Raw genomic sequence first — 22913 nt, 5'->3', positions numbered from 1 at the left:
AGAGGAACATACTTCCATTGGAAACAGTTCGGAGAAGGTTCACTCGGCTGATTTTTGGGCTGAGTGGGTTATCTTAAGAGGACAGGTTGAGCAGTTTGAGCATGTACTCATTAGAGTCGAGAAGAATGAGAGATGATCTTATTGAAACATGTAAGATCCTGAGGGGGCTCGAGAGGGTGAATGCTGAGAGGATGTTTGCCCCTCAGGGAGCACAGTTTCAAAGTAAGGGGTCTCCCATTGAAGACGAATTTGAGGAGGAATTTCTTCTCTCCGATGGTCATTAGTCTGCGTAATTCTCTCCCCCAGAGAGCAGTGGAGGCTGTGGGTCATTGAATATATTCAAGGCTGAGTTAGACTGAGTTTTGATCAACAAGGGAGTCGAGGGTTATGGGAGGGCAGACAGAAAAGTGGGAGTTGAGACCACAACCGGATCAGCCATGATCTTATTGAATGTTGGTGTAGGCCCAAGGCTTTGAACTCCCAAGGCAAGAGTCCGCGTTGCTAAATAGGTTAGGACAGGTTCAGGACAGGCCAGGGCCCCTGGATAGCCAACCTCCACCTTTGGGACATTCTACAAACCCACCATGCACTGTGAAAAAACACAAACAATGCTGTACGTTACCGAGGAACATCCCCTCTCCAGAGCAAGGAGTGGTCCAATCACCTTAAATTCAGAGAATGTTGTGCAGGTTGAAACATGGGCAGCAGTGATTTGGATGACCTCAGGTTTGTGGAGGGAAGAATGTGCGTTGGAATAGTCGATAGTGGAGGTCCTGAAAGCATGTATGAGGGTTTCTGCATCAGATGCCCCGAGACGGGGTGAAGTCGGGCGGTGTTCCAGAGGTGGGAGTAAACGGTCGCAGTGATAGCACGGATATCAGGTCGGAAACTCATCTCAGGATCAAATGGGAAACCAAACTTGCGACCGGATTGGATTAATCTCAGAGAGATTCCAGGGAGAGGGATGGAGTCGGTCGCTCGGGAACGGAGTTTGGAATAGGGACTGTAAACAATGGTTTTCATTGGAGGAGGATGGTGCGGTCACCGTGTCAAAGGGTGCAGACAGGTGGAGAAGGACGAGGAGAGAAAGTTTCCCTTTGTCACAGACACACAGGGTGTCATCAGTGACTTTGATAAGAAATGTTTCAGTACTGTGGCCGGGGCAGCAACCTGATTGGAGGAATTCAACCATGGAGTTCCGGGAAAGATGGGAACGGATTCAGGAGATGAAAACACGTTCAAGAACTTTGGAGATGGGAGAGAGGTTGGAGACAGGACTGGAGTTTATAAGGACAGAGGGGTCAATGATTGTTATTGTGTGGAGAAGGTCATTGAAGGTTGATTCGAAAGAGAGAGGGACGGCACGCGGAGAGAGAGTGAACTGTTAACAATATCGGCGAACACGGAGACCAGGAGGGGAAGTTGTCCGGTCAGCAGTTTGCTGGGAATCGGATTGAGGGAACAGGAGGTGGCCCTCATGGACAAGCTGTGTTCAAACACAATGGGGGCAATTCTCCCGCCCCGCTGCACTGATCTTTTAGCGCAGTGGGCCGGAAGATTCTAGCAGCGCCCGATTTTCGGGCTCACCGCTGGGCATCCGGACCTGAGCGAATCTCCCAGCGCCGGATTTCCAATGTTGTCAGCTCTGTGTCGGAAATCAGCGGGGAGCTGAATAAATTATGCAGCACCTAATTTGCATGTAATTTAAATACCATTAGCGGGCCCGGGACTGAATTCTCTGGGCCCGCTCGCATTCACCCCCCTACCACCCCCCACCCCCTCCCCGGCCCCCCACCAGGAGTGTTTCACTCCAGCATCTCCCCAATTGTGGGGAGCTGGTGACCCAGGCCCGCTGGAGTGAAGGGGGGCAATCGAGGCCCTGCCAGAGAGTCCAGCGCCGGGAGGGGGGCCCTGGGCATTGGAGCCTTGGCAGTGCCAGTCTGGCCTCCTGCCACTGCCCAAGGGGCAAACTGCCAATGCCCTTGGCACTATGGCACTGACCCTCAGACAGGGGGCAGTGCCAAGCAGGCGGAGCATAATGGGGCAGGGTCTGATGGGGGGTCCTCAGGGAGAACGATCGATGGGGGTGGGGGTTCCCGCTGCCACTCTGCAGTTAGGATCGGTGGGAAGGGAAGGATGCCAGTTATCGTGGCTGGCATTCCGGGTTGGGGGAGGGCAGCCTTCTGGGGGGGTCCTGACTGCAGGTTGGGAGGACTGGCACTGTGCGGGGGGTGGAGGGGTCAAGGCTGCCCGTATACGTCCGGTAGACAAGCGATTGGGCCAGGGTGGTTGCACGGTGGGCGTTGCAGGATTGCGGGGCTGGCCAGCAATCGGGAGGCCAGCGATCGGGAGGCCAGCGATCGGGAGGCCAGCGATCGGGAGGCCAGCGATCGGGAGGCCAGCGATCGGGAGGCCAGCGATCGGGTGGCCAGCAATCGGGAGGCCAGCGATCGGGAGGCCAGCGATCGGGAGGCCAGCGATCGGGAGGCCAGTGATCGGGAGGCCAGTGATCGGGAGGCCAGCGATCGGGTGGCCAGCGATCGGGAGGCCAGCGATCAGGAGGCCAGCGATCAGGAGGCCAGCAGTGCGAGGCCACTGTGCATACGCTTATCTCGGCGCTGACAAATCGGTGCATGCACAGTGGCCCGCTCAGCACTATGCTGCCAGCCTCTCCACCGGGAATAGCCCCTGCCCACTGAATGTTAATGTGATTCACTCCAGTGCACTCTGCAGTGCACAGAGTCTGGGAGATTCATGTTTAAACTCCCGCTGTAAAAACCAGCGGGATTTACTCCAGCTTTCACACAAATTCAATACTTAGAATTTTGGGGGGAGAATCGCCCCCAACAAGTTCATGGATCTGGAGCAGAAATAGATAAATCATTAAATATACTGACACTGGTTAACACAGGCACAAAAAGCAAATCAAACACTGGGATGTGTTGTTTCCCATTAAGTGTGGGCTGTGAATTGTTGAGTAATTATAATGCAGCACTTACTAGAAACGTGAAGCCGGGTTACAGGGTCGAAGTTGTAACTATTCTTGACATCAAATTCTATTCTGAAATAATAAGATCCAGCATCTCCCTGTCTGACGTTGTGTATAATCAGGGAACAGTTGCCATCTTTCAGGTCTCCAGACAGCCGGGTCCGATTGCGGAATTGTGACGATATCCTATTGTGCTCCTCGGAGTGAAAGGCTGTAGGCTTTGTTCCCCTTTCCTCATTTTTATACCAGATTCCGATTCGCGGCTGGTTTGTCAAATGTGATGGATAACTGTAACGACAGGGAATCTGCACACACGAACCTTCCTGCGCTGTCATCTCACTTGGAGTGTCGCCTTTCCACTCCAGCGACAATCCAACTGGGGAGAGAAATATCAATATTTAACACTGGATCAAAGATCCACCAGACTCGATATCCACCCCCTCTGTCAATGGTGCACAGTGGCTGCAGTGTGGACCATCTACAGGACACACAAAGAACTCCCCAAGGTTTCACAATGGATGGAAGAGAATCCTGGAGTGGACAAGTTCATTCTACATTGGCTCACGGTCCTCAGATCCTGTTTAATGAAGCCAGTCTCCACCCAACACAATGTCTACAAGACGCACCAATAGAGATACATTGAGTGCTGATCGACAAGGCAGGACAATGGATTAGGTGTCCCCATAGCTCCCACCATTTTCACCATCATGAATCACTCATTAGCCTCACCTTCCTGGATCCTCAGTGTCTCAGACAGCGGTTCCAATTGATTGTAATTTGCCTTTAAGGGATTAGCAGCATGACATCACTACTGGGGAAGTGTTTCATGTGATCCAGTCTTAGTTTCACTGTGGCCTGTCAGCAGAACACAGCACACACAGATCTGCTGCTGGTGTCTTCAAACTTTCTATCCATGTACATCTGCTCTCATGTGCCTCGTCTAAATAATTGAACCCACAAAGGGTTAGGGTTTCGGGGAGGCAATGGCCTAGTGGTATTATCATCAGACTATTAATCCAGAAATTCAGCTCATGTTCTGGGGACTGGATTTGAATCTCGTCACAGCAGATGGTGGAATTTGAATTCTACAAAGCAAATCTGGAATTACGAATCTAGTGTTGGCCGTGAAACCATTGTCGATTGTCAAAAAAACCCATCTGGTTCACTGATGTCCTTTGGGGAAGGAAATCTACCGTCCTTACCTGGTCTGGCCTACATGTGCCTCCAGAGCCACAGCAATGTGGTTGATTCTCAACTGCCCTTCAAGGGTAACAGGGATGATCAGTAAATGCTGGCCCGCCAGCGACACCCATGTCCCACAAATGAATAATAAAAAACAACATATTTGTACAATCCCTAATGAGTGATTGGTGCTTTCATATCATTATTAAAACACAACATGATGTTCAGCGGTGGTCAAACATTCTGGGAGCAAGATTCAGTACAGGTACGACACGGTGAACAGCCTTCAGTCACGCGGCATAACATGAGACCACCCTGGACACTTTGATCAAACACAACAGTCGCAGTGTCGGAGAATGTTGAAATCACAGCTGCTGACTGTACAGGAAATCTTTGAAAACAGAAACACAGACATGAAGTGATTGACAAACCAAAAGATGACAGTGATGTGCACAATGAGAGGAAGAGCGTTGATCGATATTTCACTTTATACACATATCCTGAAATGGCCCAACAATGAATTGCAGACCGTAATCCATAAAGATCTCTGAAATTAAAATATTCAGGGTGTGTGCAACAGTTGTACTCGGTGATGTTATCGTTCCAACTGATGTTACCACTGGATAACTCAGATAGCAGAGTGGAAGCTGGTCTGATAAATCCTAACTTTTATCTTTTGTCAGATACGGGGAAGGAGGCGACTGAGCAGAGTCACAGGAGTCAGCTGATGAACTTTTAACAAGTGACCTGCACTGCCCTCTGGGGGAGAGAATTCCACAGACTGATGAGTCTCTGAGAGGGGAAATTCCTCCTCTTCTCCCTCTTCAGTGGGACACCCCTCATTCTGACACCAGCCTCTGAGGAGTTATATCAGCCTCAGCATCCACTCTGTCAAAACCCCTCACAATTATGTTTCAATTCGATCACCTCTCATTCTTCTAAACTCCAGTGAGTATCGACACAAACTGTTCAAAATGTCTTCATTAGACAAACCCCTTCAACCCAGGTATCAGTCTAGTGAACATTCTCTGAACTGCCTCCAATACCAGAACATCCCTCCTCAGTAAGGAGACAAAAACTACTCCAGATGTGGCCTCTCCAATGGCCTGTACAGTTGTAGCAAGACTTCCCTACTTTTACACTCTATCCCCCTTTCAATAAAGACCGATATTTCATTTACCTTCTTAATTCTTTGCTGTTCCAACATGGGAACATTTTGAGATTCATGTACAGGTTCCCTCTGTGCTGCAGCATTCTGCAATCACTCCATACGTGTCTAATATTCTTATTTTCAACACTTCCCGCCAAAGTGGACAGCCTCACATTTTGCCTCCTTATATTCCATCCCACAAATATTTTGCTGACTGACTGAAATGATTTTTATCTCTCTGCAGCTTCTTTGTGTCTTCCTCACAGCTTTCTTTCCTGCCTCGCTCCCTGACTTTCTGTGTCCTGTTAGTTACACAATCTTCTATCCATTTTAATATATCACCCCCAACACTATCAAATTTTATCTGGCACAGTAACCTTTTATGTGGCACTTTATTGAATGCATTTTGGAAATCCGAATACACCACATCTACTCATTCTCCTTTCTCCACCCTGCTTGTTACATCCTCAAAGAATTCTATTCAACCTTTCAAACATGATATTCCTTTTCACAAACACATGTCGACTCTGATTTATGATTAAAATGAGAATACAGAATTCCAAATTTACAGTTGGGACAACAATTTGACATTCAGGATCCCGCAGAAGGTTCGCAGCAACCAGTCGAGGTGACGAGGATTTGTTCTGAGTCGGGATCCTTTGAAATCATCCCAGACAAAGGCAAAGAGGCAAAACTGAGGACAAATCAGATCTACTCCAGCTCCTCTCCCACTGTACAATCCGAGTTCATCCAGGGCACTGAAACCAGGAACAACATGGAAGAATGACGATCCCACAGATCAGTGTGAGCAATTAAAGAAACTCCAGACACAGTCGCCATGACAAGATGTGGGAGTACCAGCAGATTGCCTCAGTGCTTTACAGACTCAGAGATTCATTGGCTCTGTACACTTCTGTAATGGCAGCGAAACACGAACATGATGACCAGAACCCTCTTGTTCCCTGTCCTTCTGAAAGATCCATGACTTCAGCAGGAACCTGAAGAGTTGTTGGTAAGTATCTTAAATCATTGGATTGTCAAATGATTCAACACAGAAGGATGCCATTCTGCCCATCATTCTTGTGCTGGCTCTTTGAAAGATCTATACGATTAGTCATCATTCTCCCTCCCCCTCTCTTTCACCCATATTGCTGCAAGTTTTTCCCCATCAGGTTTTGATCTAATTGGCCTTTTGAAAGTTCCCATTGAATCTGCTTCTCGCACCCTTTCAGGCAGTAAATCAATCGCCTCCTTCTGAGCTGCAAATTTAAACTTTGCAGCAGGTCAGAGACAATCATGAGAAGTTAAATTATTTCACACATTTATACACCGCATGTTTTTCTTCTGTTTCTATTTCAGTTGTCTTGCACCCTAATGGAAGTTTCTAGCGTGGTGTGAATGGACAGGAAGTGTGACGCTGAGCAACCTGTCTATTCTAGAAGCTTCTGTGTCGTCTTCGTGGAACATTCTGATGAAAATCAGCAAAATACACAAAGTTCAGGCCAAGCTTTCAAAGCAACGGGATAGACTTCTCCACCCAGTTTTTAATCCCTGATTCTCTACTCAGCACTTCCACTCGCTAACCTATATCCAACAGCAAGTCAAGGTAAGATTCTCCTCCAGCCCCTACAACTCTATCTCTGTAATCTCCCCCAGCCCCAACAACCCTCCGTATCTCTATTGCCTCCTCCAGCCGCCACAACCCTCCCCATCACTGTAACATCCTCCAGTCTATACAAACCTCCCCATCTCTAACATCCTCCAGTCAGTACAACCCTCTAACATCTCTGCTGTCCTCTAACTCTGCTGTCAGACAGGGAGTCAGCGTATATCAGTGAGCACAGAGCTGATGGGTGAATGGGACTTGGTGAGAGTTTGTACACTGGGTCACTGCTGAATTGGTTCCCAATCAGAGCTCAACAAGAATGATCTTTTACAAAGATTATTAACCATAAATCTGTCCAAGCTGTCGATGATATTACCTTGGAGAAGTGACAGGAGGAAGTAAGATTTCCCGATCATTGTCCAGTCCCAGATATTTCACCAGCTTCTCACTCTCAAGCTCTGAAAGAGAAAGGAGTTAATGAGACCTCACCTCTTGTCCGACAGCTCTCGAGAGATCAGAACTGCTTTTAGACAATGTCGTCACAGACTAATTGGATTCTGTGTGGGATGATAGGTGCTCTGCAGAGAGACACAAGGCTTTAAGAAAGAAAGACTTTACTTTCGTTTCTGTAGCACCATTCACCACCTCAAGACATCCCAAAGCTCATGTCTCTGCACTTCCCTCGATCTTAAACCAGAAAGATATTCTGTCCGACTGACTTGAGCCTCACAGCCAGATCTCAATAATCAGTAGAAATCTTTCAAAGGCATCAATCATTGGAATCTGTCTTTATAAAGTCACAACATCAACAAAGGACAATGTTGGTCGTGGAAGTGAATTCCAATCGTTCCGTTACTTACCCAGGACCTGTCCGTCTGCTCGCCTGGGGAGTAACTGCGGTCCCGCTCTGCTTGGGCTGAATGTCCTCTTCCTGTGCTGCTCCCTCTGTGTGTTTAATTAGAAAGGGTTGATGTTTCACTGAGAGACAAAATGAGGAAGTTGGATCAAAGTGAGCAAACAGCACGTACCCTCGTCCTATCAGCAACCCCTCTGCCGATTTAAGAACAGAAGGACATAACAGGAACAGACGATGGCCATTCAGCCCCTCAAGCCTTCTTCACCATTCAATACTATCACATCTGATCCGACTGTGGCCTTAACTCCAATTTTCTGCGACCCACCCCCACTCTGCCATGAACCTTGATTCCCTAAACACTAAAGTCTCTAAGTCAACCTTGAATGTATTCAATGGCCCAGCCTCCACTGCCCCCTGGGGGAATGAATTCTACAGACTAATGACTGTCCAAGAGAAGAAATTCCTCCTCACCTGTGTCTGCGAAGAGAGATCTGAAACTGTGCCCCCCTCATTCAAAATTTTACCACAAATGGGAACCCCCTCTCAATCCCACCCTGCCAAGTTTCCCAGAGGATCTTGCATGTTTTGCTACAATCACCTCTTGTTCTTCTAAACTCCATTGGATATCGACCCAAATCTGCTCAACCTTTCCTCAAATGACAAACCCCGTCATCGCAGGAATCAGCCCAACCCCATTGAACCTTCTCTGAAATGGAACCACTGGGAGTATATCCCTTCTATAGTAAGGAGACCAAACCTGTACACAGGACTCAATGCGTGGTCCCACCAATGCCCTGTATGGTTATAGCAAGGCTCCCTGATTTCTATACCCCACCCCCCTTGCCAGAAAAGGACAGCATTCCATTTGCATTCCTGATTCTTTGCTGTTTCAGGGTGGTAATATAATGTGATTCATGTACAAGGACACCCAGATCCCTCTGTACTGCAGCATTCTGCAGTCTCTCTGTATTTAAATAATATTCTGCTGTTCTATTCTTCCTGCTGAACTGTATTAGCTCACATTGTCCCTCATAATATTCCATCAGACAAATATTCTGTCCACTCACTGAATCGATTAATATCCCTTTGCAGCCTCTTTGTGTCCTCCTCACAACTTTCTTTCCCACCTTGATGAAATCTTTACCGCCTATCTTGATGACATAGTCAGAAATTCTGGCTCCAGTCCAGTTGGTTCCTTCATCCAAGTCATTGATGTGGATTGTAAATAATTGAGGCCATATCACTGATGTCTGTGACACTCCCTGGGTTACGGTTTGCCAACCTGAATATGACACATCTGTCCCGAGTCTGTTTCCTGCTGGTTACCCAGTCCTACATCCATTCTAATATTTCACCCAACACCATCAATTTTGGACTGGGCTACATTCACAACCTTTCGTAGTTCCTTGCGGTCTTGGGCAGAGCAGGAGCCATACCAAGCTGTGATACAACCAGAAAGAATGCTTTCTATGGTGCATTTGTAAAAGTTGGTGAGAGTCGTAGCTGACATGCCAAATTTCCTTAGTCTTCATTTTAGTCTTCATCTCCATCGTTTTGCTGACATTGAGGGAGAGATTATTGTTGCCGCACCAGTTCACCAGATTCTCTACCTCATCCCTGTACTCTGTCTCATCATTGTTTGAGATCCAACCCACTATGGTGGGGTCGTCAGCAAACTTAAAAATTGAGTTGGAGAGGAACTTGGCCACACAGTCATAGGTGTATAAGGAGTATAGTCGGGGGCTGAGAACACAGCCTTGTGGGGCACCGGTGTTGAGGATGATCGTGGAGGAGGTGTTGTTGCCGATCCTTACTGATTGTGGCCTGTGGGTTAGGAAGTTCAGGTTCCAGTCGCAGAGGGAGGTGCCGAGGCCCAGGCCACGGAGTTTGGAGATGAGTTTCATGGAAATAACAGTGTTGAAGACTGAGCTGTAGTCAATAAATAGGCGTCTGACATAGATGTCCTTGTTATCTAGGTGTTGAGTGCAGGGCCAGGGAGATGGCGTCTGCTGTGGACCTGTTGCAGCAGTAGACAAACTGTAGTGGATCCAGGCAGTCCGGGAGGCTGGAATTGATTCGTGCCATGACTAACCTTTCGAAGCACTTCATAATGATGGATGTCAGAGCCACCGGATGAGTCATTAAGGCACGCTGCTTGGCTTTTTTTTGGTACCGGGATGATGGGCAGGGAACCGGGCAAATGTGCGGTAATGCATTTTGGAAAGTCTAATACAGATGGGAAATATACAGTAAATGGCAGAACCCTTAAGAGTATTGATAGGCAGAGGGATCTGGGTGTACAGGTACACAGGTCACTGAAAGTGGCAATGCAGGTGGAGAAGGGAGTCAAGAAGGCATACGGCATGCTTGCCTTCATCGGCCGGGGTATTGAGTTTAAAAATTGGCAAGTCATGTTGCAGCTTTATAGAACCTTAGTTAGGCCGCACTTGGAATATAGTGTTCAATTCTGGTCGCCACACTACCAGAAGGATGTGGAGGCTTTGGAGAGGGTACAGAAAAGATTTACCAGGATGTTGCCTGGTATGGAGGGCATTAGCTATGAGGAGAGGTTGGAGAATCTTGGTTTATTCTCATTGGAACGACGGGGGTTGAGGGGAGACCTGATAGAAGTCTACAAGATTATGAGGGGCATGGACAGAGTGGATAGTCAGAAGCATTTTCCCAGGGTGGAAGAGTCAATTACCAGGGGGCACAGGTTTAAGGTGTGAGTGGCAAGGTTTAAAGGAGATGGACAAGGCAGATTTTTTACACAGAGAGTAGTGGGTGCCTGGAACTCGTTACCGGGGGAGGGAGTGGAAGCGGATACGGAAGTGAATTTTAAGGGGCATCTGGACAAATACATGAATAGGATGGGAATAGAGGGATATGGTCCCCGGAAGGGTAGGGGGTTTTAGTTAAGTCGGGCAGCATGGTCGGTGCAGGCTTGGAGGGCCGAAGGGCCTGTTCCTGTGCGGTAATTTTCTTTATTCTTTGTTTGTTTTCTTGAAGCAGATAGAGACCTCAGATTGTTGTAAAGAGAGGTTGAATGCCCCCATCAGCTGATCCGCGCAGGATCTGAGTGCTCGTCCGGGCACCCCATCTGGGCCAATCGCTTTCCGGGTGTTGACCTTCGAGAAAACTGCTCTGACCTCTGCAATGGTGACCTCAGGTATAGGTTCATCCAGGGCTTCCAGGGTGGAGAGCATGCTCTCGCTGACCTCTTGTTCAAAACGGGCTTCGAATGCATTGAGCTCATCAGGGAGAGGTCCGTTGGAGTTGACGATTTTACATGCCTTCATCTTGTAGCCTGTTATGTCTTGCAGACCTTGCCATAGTCGATGGGGGTCTGTGTAGCTCGCCTGGGACTCTAGCTTTGTCCGGTACTGTCTTTTGGCGTCTTTGATGGATTTCCTTCGATCGTATCCGGCTTTCTTGTATAGGTCAATGTCACCTGACTTATTATCATTTAGTTCCATTCGTGTTCCTTGTGGAATTTCTTTGGTGATTGTGATTGTTTTCTGTCTCCCTCTCCTTTGCCTCCATGATTTTCTGCTGCTATTTGGGATGGTTTGAGAGATTTCCACTTTGAAGACAGATACTAAAAATTTGTTCAACGTCTCTGCTATTTCTTGTTTACCTTCATTCATTCCCCAGTCACATCCTCACTCTGTCCAATTTGTACTTTAGCTACTCCCTAACTTTTAATGTGCTTGCTTAAGACCCCCTTTCTGTTTTTGTGTTTTTTTCTAGTTTACTGTCATGTTATAATTTCTCCCTCTTTATTTTATTGTCACCCTTTTCTGGTTTGAACATTTTTCCCAATCTCTGGCCTACCATTAATCTTCACAACATTGCGCTTTTTTGTGCAACTTTATCCCATCCTTAACTTCCTCAGTTGGCCTGGATGATTCATCCTTCTTATGTATTATTCCTTTCACAATGGAATGTATCTGTCCTGGGAATAATGAAATATCTCTTTAAATGTCTTCAATTGATCAACTACCATCTTACTTTTCCCCATTTTGCCACTCGTCTTCAGTCAACTATCTGTTCTTTAATTCTATTCTGTTCAGTTTAAGTCATAAGTTTCAGACCCAAATTTCTCACTCTTAAACTGATTTGATTTTGATTTGATTTGAGATATTATTGCAGTGGTGTCGTCAGCAAACTTGAAAATCAAATCGGAAGGGAATTTGGCCGCACAGTCAGAGGTGTACAAGGAGTATAGTAGGAGCCTGAGAACACTGTGGGGCACTGGTGTTGAGGATGATCGTGGAGGAGGTGTTGTTGCCTATCCTTACTGATTGCAGTCTGTGAGTTAGGAAGTTCAGGATCCAGTCGCAGAGGGAGGTGCCGAGGCCCAGGTCACGGAGTTTGGAGATGAGGTTCGTGGGAATAATAGTGTTGAAAGCTGAGCTGTAGTCAATAAATAGGAGTCTGACATAGGAGTCCTTGTTATCCAGGTGTTCCAGGGTTGAGTGCACGGCCAGCGAAATGATGTCTGCTGTGGACCTGTTGCGGCGGTAGGCAAACTGTAGTGGATCCAGGTAGTCCGGGAGGCTGGAATTGATTCGTGCCATGACTAACCTTTCGAAGCACTTCATAATGATGGATGTCAGAGCCACCGGCTGATAGTCATTAAGGCACGCTGCTTGGATTTTCTTAGGTACTGGGATGATGGTCATCTTCTTGAAGCAGATAGGGACCTCAGATTGTTGTAAAGAGAGGTTGAAGATGTCTGTGAATACCCGCGCCAGCTGATCTGCGCAGGATCTGAGTGCAAGTCCGGGTACCCCATCCGGGTCAGTCACTTTCCGTGAGTTGACCTTCAAGAATGCTGCTCTGACATCTGCAGTGGTGACCCCAGATACAGGTTCATCCAGGGCTTCCATGGTGGAGGGCATGCTCTCGCTGACCTCTTGCTCAAAATGGGCATCGAATGCATTGAGCTCATCAGGGAGGGGTGTGTTGGAGTTGACGATTTAACATGCCTTCAGCTTGTAGCCTGTTATGTCTTGCAGACCTTGCCATAGTCGGCGGGGGTCGGTGTGGCTGGCCTGGGACTCTAGCTTGGTCCAGTATTATCTTTTGGCATCTTTGATCGATCTCCTTAGATCGTATCTGGCTTTCTTGTATAGGTCAGGGTCACCTGACTTGAACACCTCAGACCTGGACTTCAGCAAGCAGTGCATATCCCTGGTCATCCATGGTTTCCGGTTGGGGAACACACGGATTTGCTCCTTTGACACACAGTCTTCTGCACACTTACCAATGAAGTCAGTTACTGTAGTGGCGTACTCGTTCAGGCTGGTCGCAGAGTTTTTAAACACTGACCAGTCCACTGACTCCAAGCAGGCCCGTAGGAGATCATCCGATTCCTCAGACCAACATTGCACGACTCTCTTTGATGGATTCTCCCGCTTCAGTTTTTGTTTGTAAGCCGGGAGCAGGAGCACAGCCTTGTGGTCTGATTTGTCAAAGTGTGGGCGGGCGATAGAGCGGGAGGCATGTTTGATATTTGTGTAGCAGTGGTCTAGGATGTTTGGGCCTCTGAATGTGAAATTCCCACATGTTATGATCACCCTTCACTTGAGGATCCTTTATGTGAGACGTGATATTTTATATTGTCTCATTAAACCTGACCAGGTCTAAAATATCCAGTTGTCCAGTTGGTTCCACAATGGATTGTTCCCGGAAATTGTCCTGAATACAGTCTGTGAGCCCATGCTGGAGGTTATCTTTGCCAGTTTGATCTGTCCAATCAGTGTGGGGCTTAATCTTTCCCACTATTAATAAAGGGACTTTCTAACAAATTTTAATCATTTTTTGATTTATATTCTGCCCCCAGTGTAACTACTGTCAGAGAACCTATAGCCAGTCAATCCCTACAGTGCAAAAGGCGGCAATTCAGCCCATCAAGTCTTCACCAACTGTCTGAACAACATTTTACCACGGCGCGTCCTTTCCCCTCTCTATTGCCGTAATCCTGTGTATGAACAATAGCTAATTAGCATGGCCAATTCATCTAACCTACATATCTTTGGACACTAAGGGGCAATTTAGCATGGCTAATCCACCGAACCTGCACATCTTTGGACACTAAGGACAATGTAGCATGGCCAATCCACCTAATCTACACACCTTTGGACTGTGGGAGGAAACTGGAGCACCCGGAGGAAACCCACACAGACATGGGAAGAATGTGCATACTCCACATAGACAGTCACCCAAGGCAGGAATTGAATTGGAGCTGTGAGGCAGCAGTGCTAACCGCTGTGCCATTGTGCAGGAAAGGATGTCCCGAGGCATGGTACATTGGGGAGACCATGCAGACGCTATGACAACGGATGAATGAACATCGCTTGACAATCACCAGGCAAGAGTGTTCTCTTCCTGTTGGGGAACACTTCAGCGGTCACGGGCATTCGGCCTCTCATCTTCGGGTAAGCGTTCTCCAAGGCGGCCTTCACAACACACGACAGCGCAGAGTCGCAGAGCAGAGGCTGATAGCCAAGTTCCGCACACATGTTTGTAAAATGTGTTCAGGAAAATTTTCTAAATCAATATATAGAGGTACCAACTAGAGAGGAAGCAATATTAGATCTCCTATTAGGAAAAGAGTGAGGACAAGTGACGGAAGTGTGTGTAGGGGAACACTTTGGTTCCAGCGATCATATCGTCATTAGTTTCAACTTGATCATGGATAAAGATAGATCTGGTTCTCGGGTTGAGGTTCTAAACTGGAAAAAGGCCAAATTTGAAGAAATGAGAAAGGATCTAAAAAGCGTGGATTTGGACAGGCTGTTCTCTGGCAAGGATGTGATTGGTAAGTGGGAGGCCTTCAAAGGAGAAATTTTGAGAGTGCAGAGTTTGTATGTTCCTGTCAGGATTAAAGGCAAAGTGAATAAGAATAAGGAACCTTGGTTCTCGAGGGATATTGGAACTCTGGTAAAGAAGAAGAGAGAGATGTATGACATGTATAGGCAACAGGGAGCAAATAAGATGCTTGAGGAGTATAAAAAGTGCAAGAAACTACTTAAGAAAGAAATCAGGAGGGCTAAAAGAAGACATGAGGTTGCTTTGGCAGACAAGGTGAAGGATAATCCTCAGAGCTTCTACAGGTATATTAAGGGCAAAAGGATAGTAAGGGATAAAATTGGTCCTCTTGAAGATCAGAGTGGTTGGCCATGTATGGAACCAAAAGAAATGGGGAAGATATTAAATGGGTTTTTTGCATCCGTATTTACTAAGGAAACTGGCATTGAGTCTATGGAAATAAGGCAAACAAGTAGGGAGGTCATGGAACCTATACAGATTAAAGGGGAGGAGGTGCTTGCTGTCTTGAGGCAAATCAGAGTAGATACATCCCCAGGACTGAACAGGGTATTCTCTCGGACCTTGAAGGAGACTAGTGTTGAAATTGCAGGGGCCCTGGCAGATATATTTAAAATGTCGGTATCCACGGGTGAGGTGCCGGATGATTGGAGGATAGCTCATGTTGTTCCGTTGTTTAAAAAAGGCTCAAAAAGTAATGTGGGAAATTATAGGCCGGTAAGTTTGACATCAGTAGTAGGTAAATTATTGGAAGGAGTACTAAGGGATAGGATCTCCAAATATTTGGATAGACAGGGACTTATTAGGGAGAGTCGACATGGCTTTGTGCGTGGTAGGTCATGTTTAACCAATCTATTAGAGTTTTTCGAGGAGGTTACCAGGAAAGTGGATGAAGGGAAGGCCGTGGATTTCAGTAAGGCCTTTGACAAGGTCCTGCATGGGAGGTTAGTTAGGAAGGTTCAGTCACTAGGTATACTGGAGAGGTAGTAAATTGGATTAGACATTGGCTCAATGGAAGAACTTATACAACAATGGAAGAACTATCAGTGGAAGAAGCCAGAGAGTGGTAGTGGAGGATTGCTTCTCTGAGTGGAGGCCTGTGACTCGTGGTGTGCCACAGGGATCAGTGCTGGGTCCATTGTTGTTTGTCATCTATATCAATGATCTGGATGATAATGTGGTAAATTGGATCAGCAAATTTGCTGATGATACAAAGATTGGAGGTGTAGTGGACAGTGAGGAAGGTTTTCAAAGCTTGCAGAGGGACTTGGACCAGCTAGAAAAATGGGCTGAAAAATGGCCGATGGAGTTTAATGCAGACAAGTGTGAGGTATTGCACTTTGGAAGGACAAACCAAGGTAGAACATACAAGGTAAATGGTCGGAGACTGAAGAGTGCAGTAGAACAGAGGGATCTGGGAATACAGATACATAATTCCCTAAAGGTGGCGTCACAGGTAGATAGGGTCGTAAAGAGTGCTTTTGGTACATTGGCCTTTATAAATCAAAGTATTGAGTACAAGAGTTGGAATGTTATGGTGAGGTTGTGTAAGACATTGGTGAGGCCGAATTTAGAGTATTGTGTGCAGTTTTGGTCACCTAATTACAGGAAGGATATTAATAAGGTTGAAAGAGTGCAGAGAAGGTTTACAAGGATGTTGCCGGGACTTGAGAAACTGAGTTACAGAGAAAGGTTGAATAGGTTAGGACTTTATTCCCTGGAGCGTAGAAGAATGAAGGGAGATTTGATAGAGGTGTATAAAATTATGGTGGGTATAGACAGAGTGAATCCAAGCGGGCTTTTTCCACTGAGGCGAGGGGAGAAAATAACTAGAGGACATGGATTAAGGGTGAAGGGGGAAAAGTTTAAAGGGAATATTAGGCGGGGGGGTGCTTCTTCACACAGAGAGTGGTGGGAGTGTGGAATGAGCTGCCAGATGAAGTGGTGAATGCTGGCTCACTTTAAACATTTAAGAAAAACTTGGACAGGTACATGGACGAGAAGGGTGTGGAGGGATATGGTCCAGGTGCAGGTCAGTGGGACTAGGTAGAAAAAGAAGGGCCAAAAGGCCTGTTTCTGTGCTGTAATGTTCTATGGTTCGATGAGGACAGCCTCAACCAGGATATTGGGTTCATGTCACACTATCTGTAACCCCCACGACTTGCCTGGGCTCGCAAAATCTCACTAACTGTCCTGGCTGGAGACAATACACATCTCTTTAATCTGTGTTTAACCCTCTCTCCACTCACATTGTCTGTACCTTTAAGACTTGATTACCTGTAAAGACTCGCATTCCACCCATTATCTTGTAAATTGAGTTGGTGTCTTTATATGCCCTGTTTGTGAACAGAACTCCCACTCACCTGATGAAGGAGCAGCGCTCCGAAAGAACATAAGAACATAAGAAATAGGAGCAGGAGTAGGCCATCTAGCCCCTCGAGCCTGCCCCGCCATTCAATAAGATCATGGCTGATCTGACGTGGATCAGTACCACTTACCCGCCTGATCCCATAACCCTTAATTCCCTTACCGATCAGGAATCCATCCATCCGCGCTTTAAACATATTCAGCGAGGTAGCCTCCACCACCTCAGTGGGCAGAGAATTCCAGAGATTCACCACCCTCTGGGAGAAGAAGTTCCTCCTCAACTCTGTCTTAAACCGACCCCACTTTATTTTGAGGCTGTGTCCTCTAGTTTTAACTTCCTTACTAAGTGGATAGAATCTCTCCGCCTCCACCCTATCCAGCCCCCGCATTATCTTATAAGTCTCCATAAGATCCCCCCTCATCCTTCTAAACTCCAACGAGTACAAACCCAATCTCCTCAGCCTCTCCTCATAATCCAAACCCCTCATCTCCGGTATCAACCTGGTGAACCTTCTCTGCACTCCCTCCAATGCCAATATATCCTTCCTCATATAAGGGGACCAATACTGCACACAGTATTCCAGCTGCGGCCTCACCAATGCCCTGTACAGGTGCATCAAGACATCCCTGCTTTTATATTCTATCCCCTTCGCAATATAGGCCAACATCCCATTTGCCTTCTTGATCACCTGTTGTACCTGCAGACTGGGCTTTTGCGTCTCATGCACAAGGACCCCCAGGTCCCTTTGCACGGTAGCATGTTTTAATTTGTTTCCATTGAGATAGTAATCCCATTTGTTATTATTTCCTCCAAAGTGTATAACCTCGCATTTCTCAACGTTATACTCCATTTGCCATATCCTCGCCCACTCACTCAGCCTGTCCAAATCTCTCTGCAGATCTTCTCCGTCCTCCACACGATTCACTTTTCCACTTATCTTTGTGTCGTCTGCAAACTTCGTTACCCTACACTCCGTCCCCTCCTCCAGATCATCTATATAAATGGTAAATAGTTGCGGCCCGAGTACCGATCCCTGCGGCACGCCACTAGTTACCTTCCTCCAACCGGAAAAACACCCATTTATTCCGACTCTTTGCTTCCTGTCGGATAGCCAGTCCCCAATCCACTTTAACACACTACCCCCAACTCCGTGTGCCCTAATCTTCTTCAGTAGCCTTTTATGGGGCACCTTATCAAACGCCTTTTGGAAATCCAAAAACACCGCATCCACCGGTTCTCCTCCATCAACCGCCCTCGTCACATCTTCATAAAAATCCAACATGTTCGTCAAGCACGACTTTCCCCTCATGAATCCATGCTGCGTCTGATTGATCGAACCATTTCTATCCAGATGCCCTGCTATCTCCTCTTTAATAATGGATTCCAGCATTTTCCCTACTACAGACGTTAAGCTGACCGGCCTATAGTTACCCGCCTTTTGTCTCCTTCCTTTTTTAAACAGCGGCGTAACATTAGCCGTTTTCCAATCAACCGGCACTACCCCAGAATGCAACGAGTTTTGATAAATAATCACTAACGCATCCACTATTACCTCTGACATTTCTTTCAATACCCTGGGATGCATTCCATCCGGACCCGGGGACTTATCCACCTTCAGTCCCATTAGTCTACCCAGCACTGCCTCTCTGGTAACATTAATTGTATTAAGTATTTCTCCTGCTGCCAACCCTCTATCGTTAATATTTGGCAAACTATTTGTGTCCTCCACCGTGAAGACCGACACAAAAAACTTATTTAAAGACTCAGCCATATCCTCATTTCCCACTATTAACTCCCCCCTCTCATCCTCCAAGGGTCCAACATTCACTCTAGCCACTCTATTCCTTTTTATATATTTATAAAAACTTTTACTATCATTTTTTATATTAATTGCTAGCCTAGCTTCATAGTCTATCCTTCCTTTCTTTATCGCTTTCTTAGTCTCTCTTTGTTGTTTCTTAAATTTTTCCCAATCACTTGTTTCTCCACTATTTTTGGCCACTCTGTACGCAGCTGTTTTTATTTTAATACTCTCCTTTATTTCCTTCGTTATCCACGGCTGGTTCTCCCTTTTCTTACAATCCTTGTTTTTTGCTGGAATATATTTTTGCTGAGAACTGAAAAGGATCTCCTTAAAAATCCTCCACTGTTCCTCAGCTATCCTACCTGCCAGCCTGCTCTCCCAGTCTACCTTAGCCAATTCATCCCTCATCCTATCATATTTCCCTCTGTTCAAACAGAGGACACTGGTTTGGGACCAAACTTTCTCCTCTTCCATCTGAATCAGAAATTCGACCATATTGTGGTCACTAGACCCAAGAGGGTCCTTCACAATAAGATCCTTAATTCTACCTACCTCATTACACAATACCAGATCCAAAATAGCTCGTTCCCTCGTCGGTTCCGTAACATGCTGTTCAAGGAAACTATCCCGACAGCATTCTAAGAACTCTTCCTCCATTCCACCCTTACCGACTTGAGTCTGCCAGTCAATGTGCATGTTGAAGTCCCCCATGATTATTGCCGTTCCGTTTTTACACGCATCCCTTATCTGCTTGTTTATAGCCCTCCCTACCTCAACATTATTATTTGGGGGCCTATATACCACACCTACTAGTGTCTTTCTCCCTCTACTATTCCTCATCTCTACCCATAATGATTCCACGTTTTGTTCCTCAGAGCCTATGTCATCCCTCAGTACTACCCTGATATTATCTCTTATTAATAGCGCGACCCCACCACCTTTTCCTTCCTGTCTATTCTTCCTAAACGCCTGATACCCCTGGATATTCATCTCCCAGTCCTGGTCACCTTTCAGCCACGTTTCTGTAATGGCCACTAGATCGTACCCACTCGTGCTGATTTGCACCATCAACTCATTTACCTTGTTCCGAATGCTTCGTGCATTCAGGCAAAGTGTCCTTATTCCAGCTTTTATCTGGACCCGCTTTGATGAGTCGCGAACACCCTCTCCCTCTACTCCCTTATCTAAATTACCGCCTTCATTCACTTGCACCCTCTCCTCTACCATTAATTTTGTAATTCCCCTTACCCCTGCATCCTCCACCCCATCAATTAGTTCCTTGATCCTAGTCAACTCTTCTAGCTCCCCTCCCCCCAACCTATCTAGTTTAAATTCTCCCCAGTAACCTTAGCCAACCTACCGGCCAGGATATTGGTCCCCGTGTGATTCAAGTTCCACCCGTTTTTTGTATACAGATCACCCCTGCCCCTAAAGAGGTCCCAATGGTCCAGGAACCTGAATCCCTGCCCCCTGCACCAGTCCCTCAGCCACACATTCATCTTCCACCTCACTCCATTCCTGCCCTCACCTTCCCGTGGCACAGGCAGTAATCCTGAGATTACTACCTTTGCTTTCCTCTTTCTCAGCTGTCTCCCTAATTCCCTGTACTCCCTTTTCATGACCCCTTCTCCCTTCCTACCCACATCAGCGGTACCAATATGTACCGCTACCTCAGGCTCCTCTCCCTCCCACCTCAGGATTTCCGGGACGCGACTAGCGACATCCTGGATCCCGGCCCCAGGGAGGCAGACCACCATGCGAGAATCCCGCCTACCTCCGCAGAAACGCCTGTCTGTCCCCTTCACCATCGAGTCCCCGATTAATACCGCCTTCCTCCTCTTTTCCTTAGCCCTCTGAGTTACAGGGCTGGACTCCACTGCGGAGACACGGCCACTGCTGCTTCCCCCAGGCGGGCTGTCCCCCCCAGCAGTACTCAAGCAGGAGTACTTGTTGTGCAGGGGCAAATCCACTGGGGTGCTCTCAACCACCCTAGCCTTACCCTTCCTGGCCATCACCCACTTGGCCTCCTCCCGTTGCCCTGGTGTGACCACCTGATGATAGCTCTTGTCTATCACCTCCTCATTCTCCCTCATCAGCCTAAGATCCTCGAGCTGCAGTTCCAGCTCCCTAACACGGTCCCTCAGGAACCGCAGCTCGACACACCCCTCACAGATGTGGATGTCCGGGAGGCCAGATGCCTCCAGGACCTCCCACATCCTACACTGGGAACAACACACTGGTTTCACACTCATACTGGACACTTTATGTCAAGTAAGACAGTGAAAAGTTAATAAGAGTGTAAGGAAACAAAAAAATAAATAATTAATTAAAGTCAGAAAACCCACTCTCTTACCCTCAGCCTGCTCCTGGGAACAAATCCCTGATATTAACAACTGATATTAAACCCAAACAACTGAGATTAAACCCAAACAACTGAGATTAAACCCAAACAACTGAGATTAAACCCAAACAACTGAGATTAAACCCAAACAACTGAGATTAAACCAAACAACTGATATTAAACCCAGAACAACTGAGATTAAACCCAGAACAACTGATATTAAACCCAAACAACTGATATTAAATCCAAACAACTGATATTAAATCCAAACAACTGATATTAAATCCAAACAACTGAGATTAAACCCAAACAACTGAGATTAAATCCAAACAACTGAGATTAAACCCAAACAACTGGGATTAAACCCAAACAACTGAGATTAAACCCAAACAACTGAGATTAAACCCAAACAACTGAGATTAAACCCAAACAACTGAGATTAAACCAAACAACTGAGATTAAACCCAGAACAACTGAGATTAAACCCAGAACAACTGATATTAAACCCAAACAACTGATATTAAATCCAAACATAAGAACATAAGAAATAGGAGCAGGAGTAGGCCATCTAGCCCCTCGAGCCTGCCCCGCCATTCAATAAGATCATGGCTGATCTGACGTGGATCAGTACCACTTACCCGCCTGATCCCCATAACCCTTAATACCCTTACCGATCAGGAATCCATCCATCCGCGCTTTAAACATATTCAGCGAGGTAGCCTCCACCACCTCAGTGGGCAGAGAATTCCAGAGATTCACCACCCTCTGGGAGAAGAAGTTCCTCCTCAACTCTGTCTTAAACCGACCCCCCTTTATTTTGAGGCTGTGTCCTCTAGTTTTAACTTCCTTACTAAGTGGAAAGAATCTCTCCGCCTCCACCCTATCCAGCCCCCGCATTATCTTATAAGTCTCCATAAGATCCCCCCTCATCCTTCTAAACTCCAACGAGTACAAACCCAATCTCCTCAGCCTCTCCTCATAATCCAAACCCCTCATCTCCGGTATCAACCTGGTGAACCTTCTCTGCACTCCCTCCAATGCCAATATATCCTTCCTCATATAAGGGGACCAATACTGCACACAGTATTCCAGCTGCGGCCTCACCAATGCCCTGTACAGGTGCATCAAGACATCCCTGCTTTTATATTCTATCCCCTTCGCAATATAGGCCAACATCCCATTTGCCTTCTTGATCACCTGTTGTACCTGCAGACTGGGCTTTTGCGTCTCATGCACAAGGACCCCCAGGTCCCTTTGCACGGTAGCATGTTTTAATTTGTTTCCATTGAGATAGTAATCCCATTTGTTATTATTTCCTCCAAAGTGTATAACCTCGCATTTCTCAACGTTGTACTCCATTTGCCATATCCTCGCCCACTCACTCAGCCTGTCCAAATCTCTCTGCAGATCTTCTCCGTCCTCCACACGATTCACTTTTCCACTTATCTTTGTGTCGTCTGCAAACTTCGTTACCCTACACTCCGTCCCCTCCTCCAGATCATCTATATAAATGGTAAATAGTTGCGGCCCGAGTACCGATCCCTGCGGCACGCCACTAGTTACCTTCCTCCAACCGGAAAAACACCCATTTATTCCGACTCTTTGCTTCCTGTCGGATAGCCAGTCCCCAATCCACTTTAACACACTACCCCCAACTCCGTGTGCCCTAATCTTCTTCAGTAGCCTTTTATGGGGCACCTTATCAAACGCCTTTTGGAAATCCAAAAACACCGCATCCACCGGTTCTCCTCCATCAACCGCCCTCGTCACATCTTCATAAAAA

At 46.7% G+C, this 22913-nt stretch overlaps 1 protein-coding gene across 1 annotated transcript in view; it reads right to left on the bottom strand.

Moving 5' to 3' along the window:
* LOC144508364 (sialic acid-binding Ig-like lectin 12) overlaps positions 1 to 7979 on the bottom strand; it is a 41691-nt gene extending 33712 nt beyond the window's left edge. Inside the window, exons 1-3 of the mRNA XM_078236218.1 lie at positions 7788 to 7979; positions 7304 to 7385; positions 3000 to 3365 (exon numbers count right to left, since the gene is read on the bottom strand). Coding sequence (XP_078092344.1) covers positions 3000 to 3365; positions 7304 to 7343 — 406 coding nt within the window. The 5' untranslated portion in view covers positions 7344 to 7385; positions 7788 to 7979. The remainder of the gene's footprint in view (positions 1 to 2999; positions 3366 to 7303; positions 7386 to 7787) is intronic.
* Between the last annotated feature and the right edge of the window lie 14934 nt (positions 7980 to 22913).

Source organism: Mustelus asterias, chromosome 20, assembly GCF_964213995.1.
Source record: "Mustelus asterias chromosome 20, sMusAst1.hap1.1, whole genome shotgun sequence".
Classification (NCBI taxonomy): Eukaryota; Metazoa; Chordata; class Chondrichthyes; order Carcharhiniformes; family Triakidae; genus Mustelus; species Mustelus asterias.
This window is presented reverse-complemented; position numbering and strand designations above follow the sequence as displayed.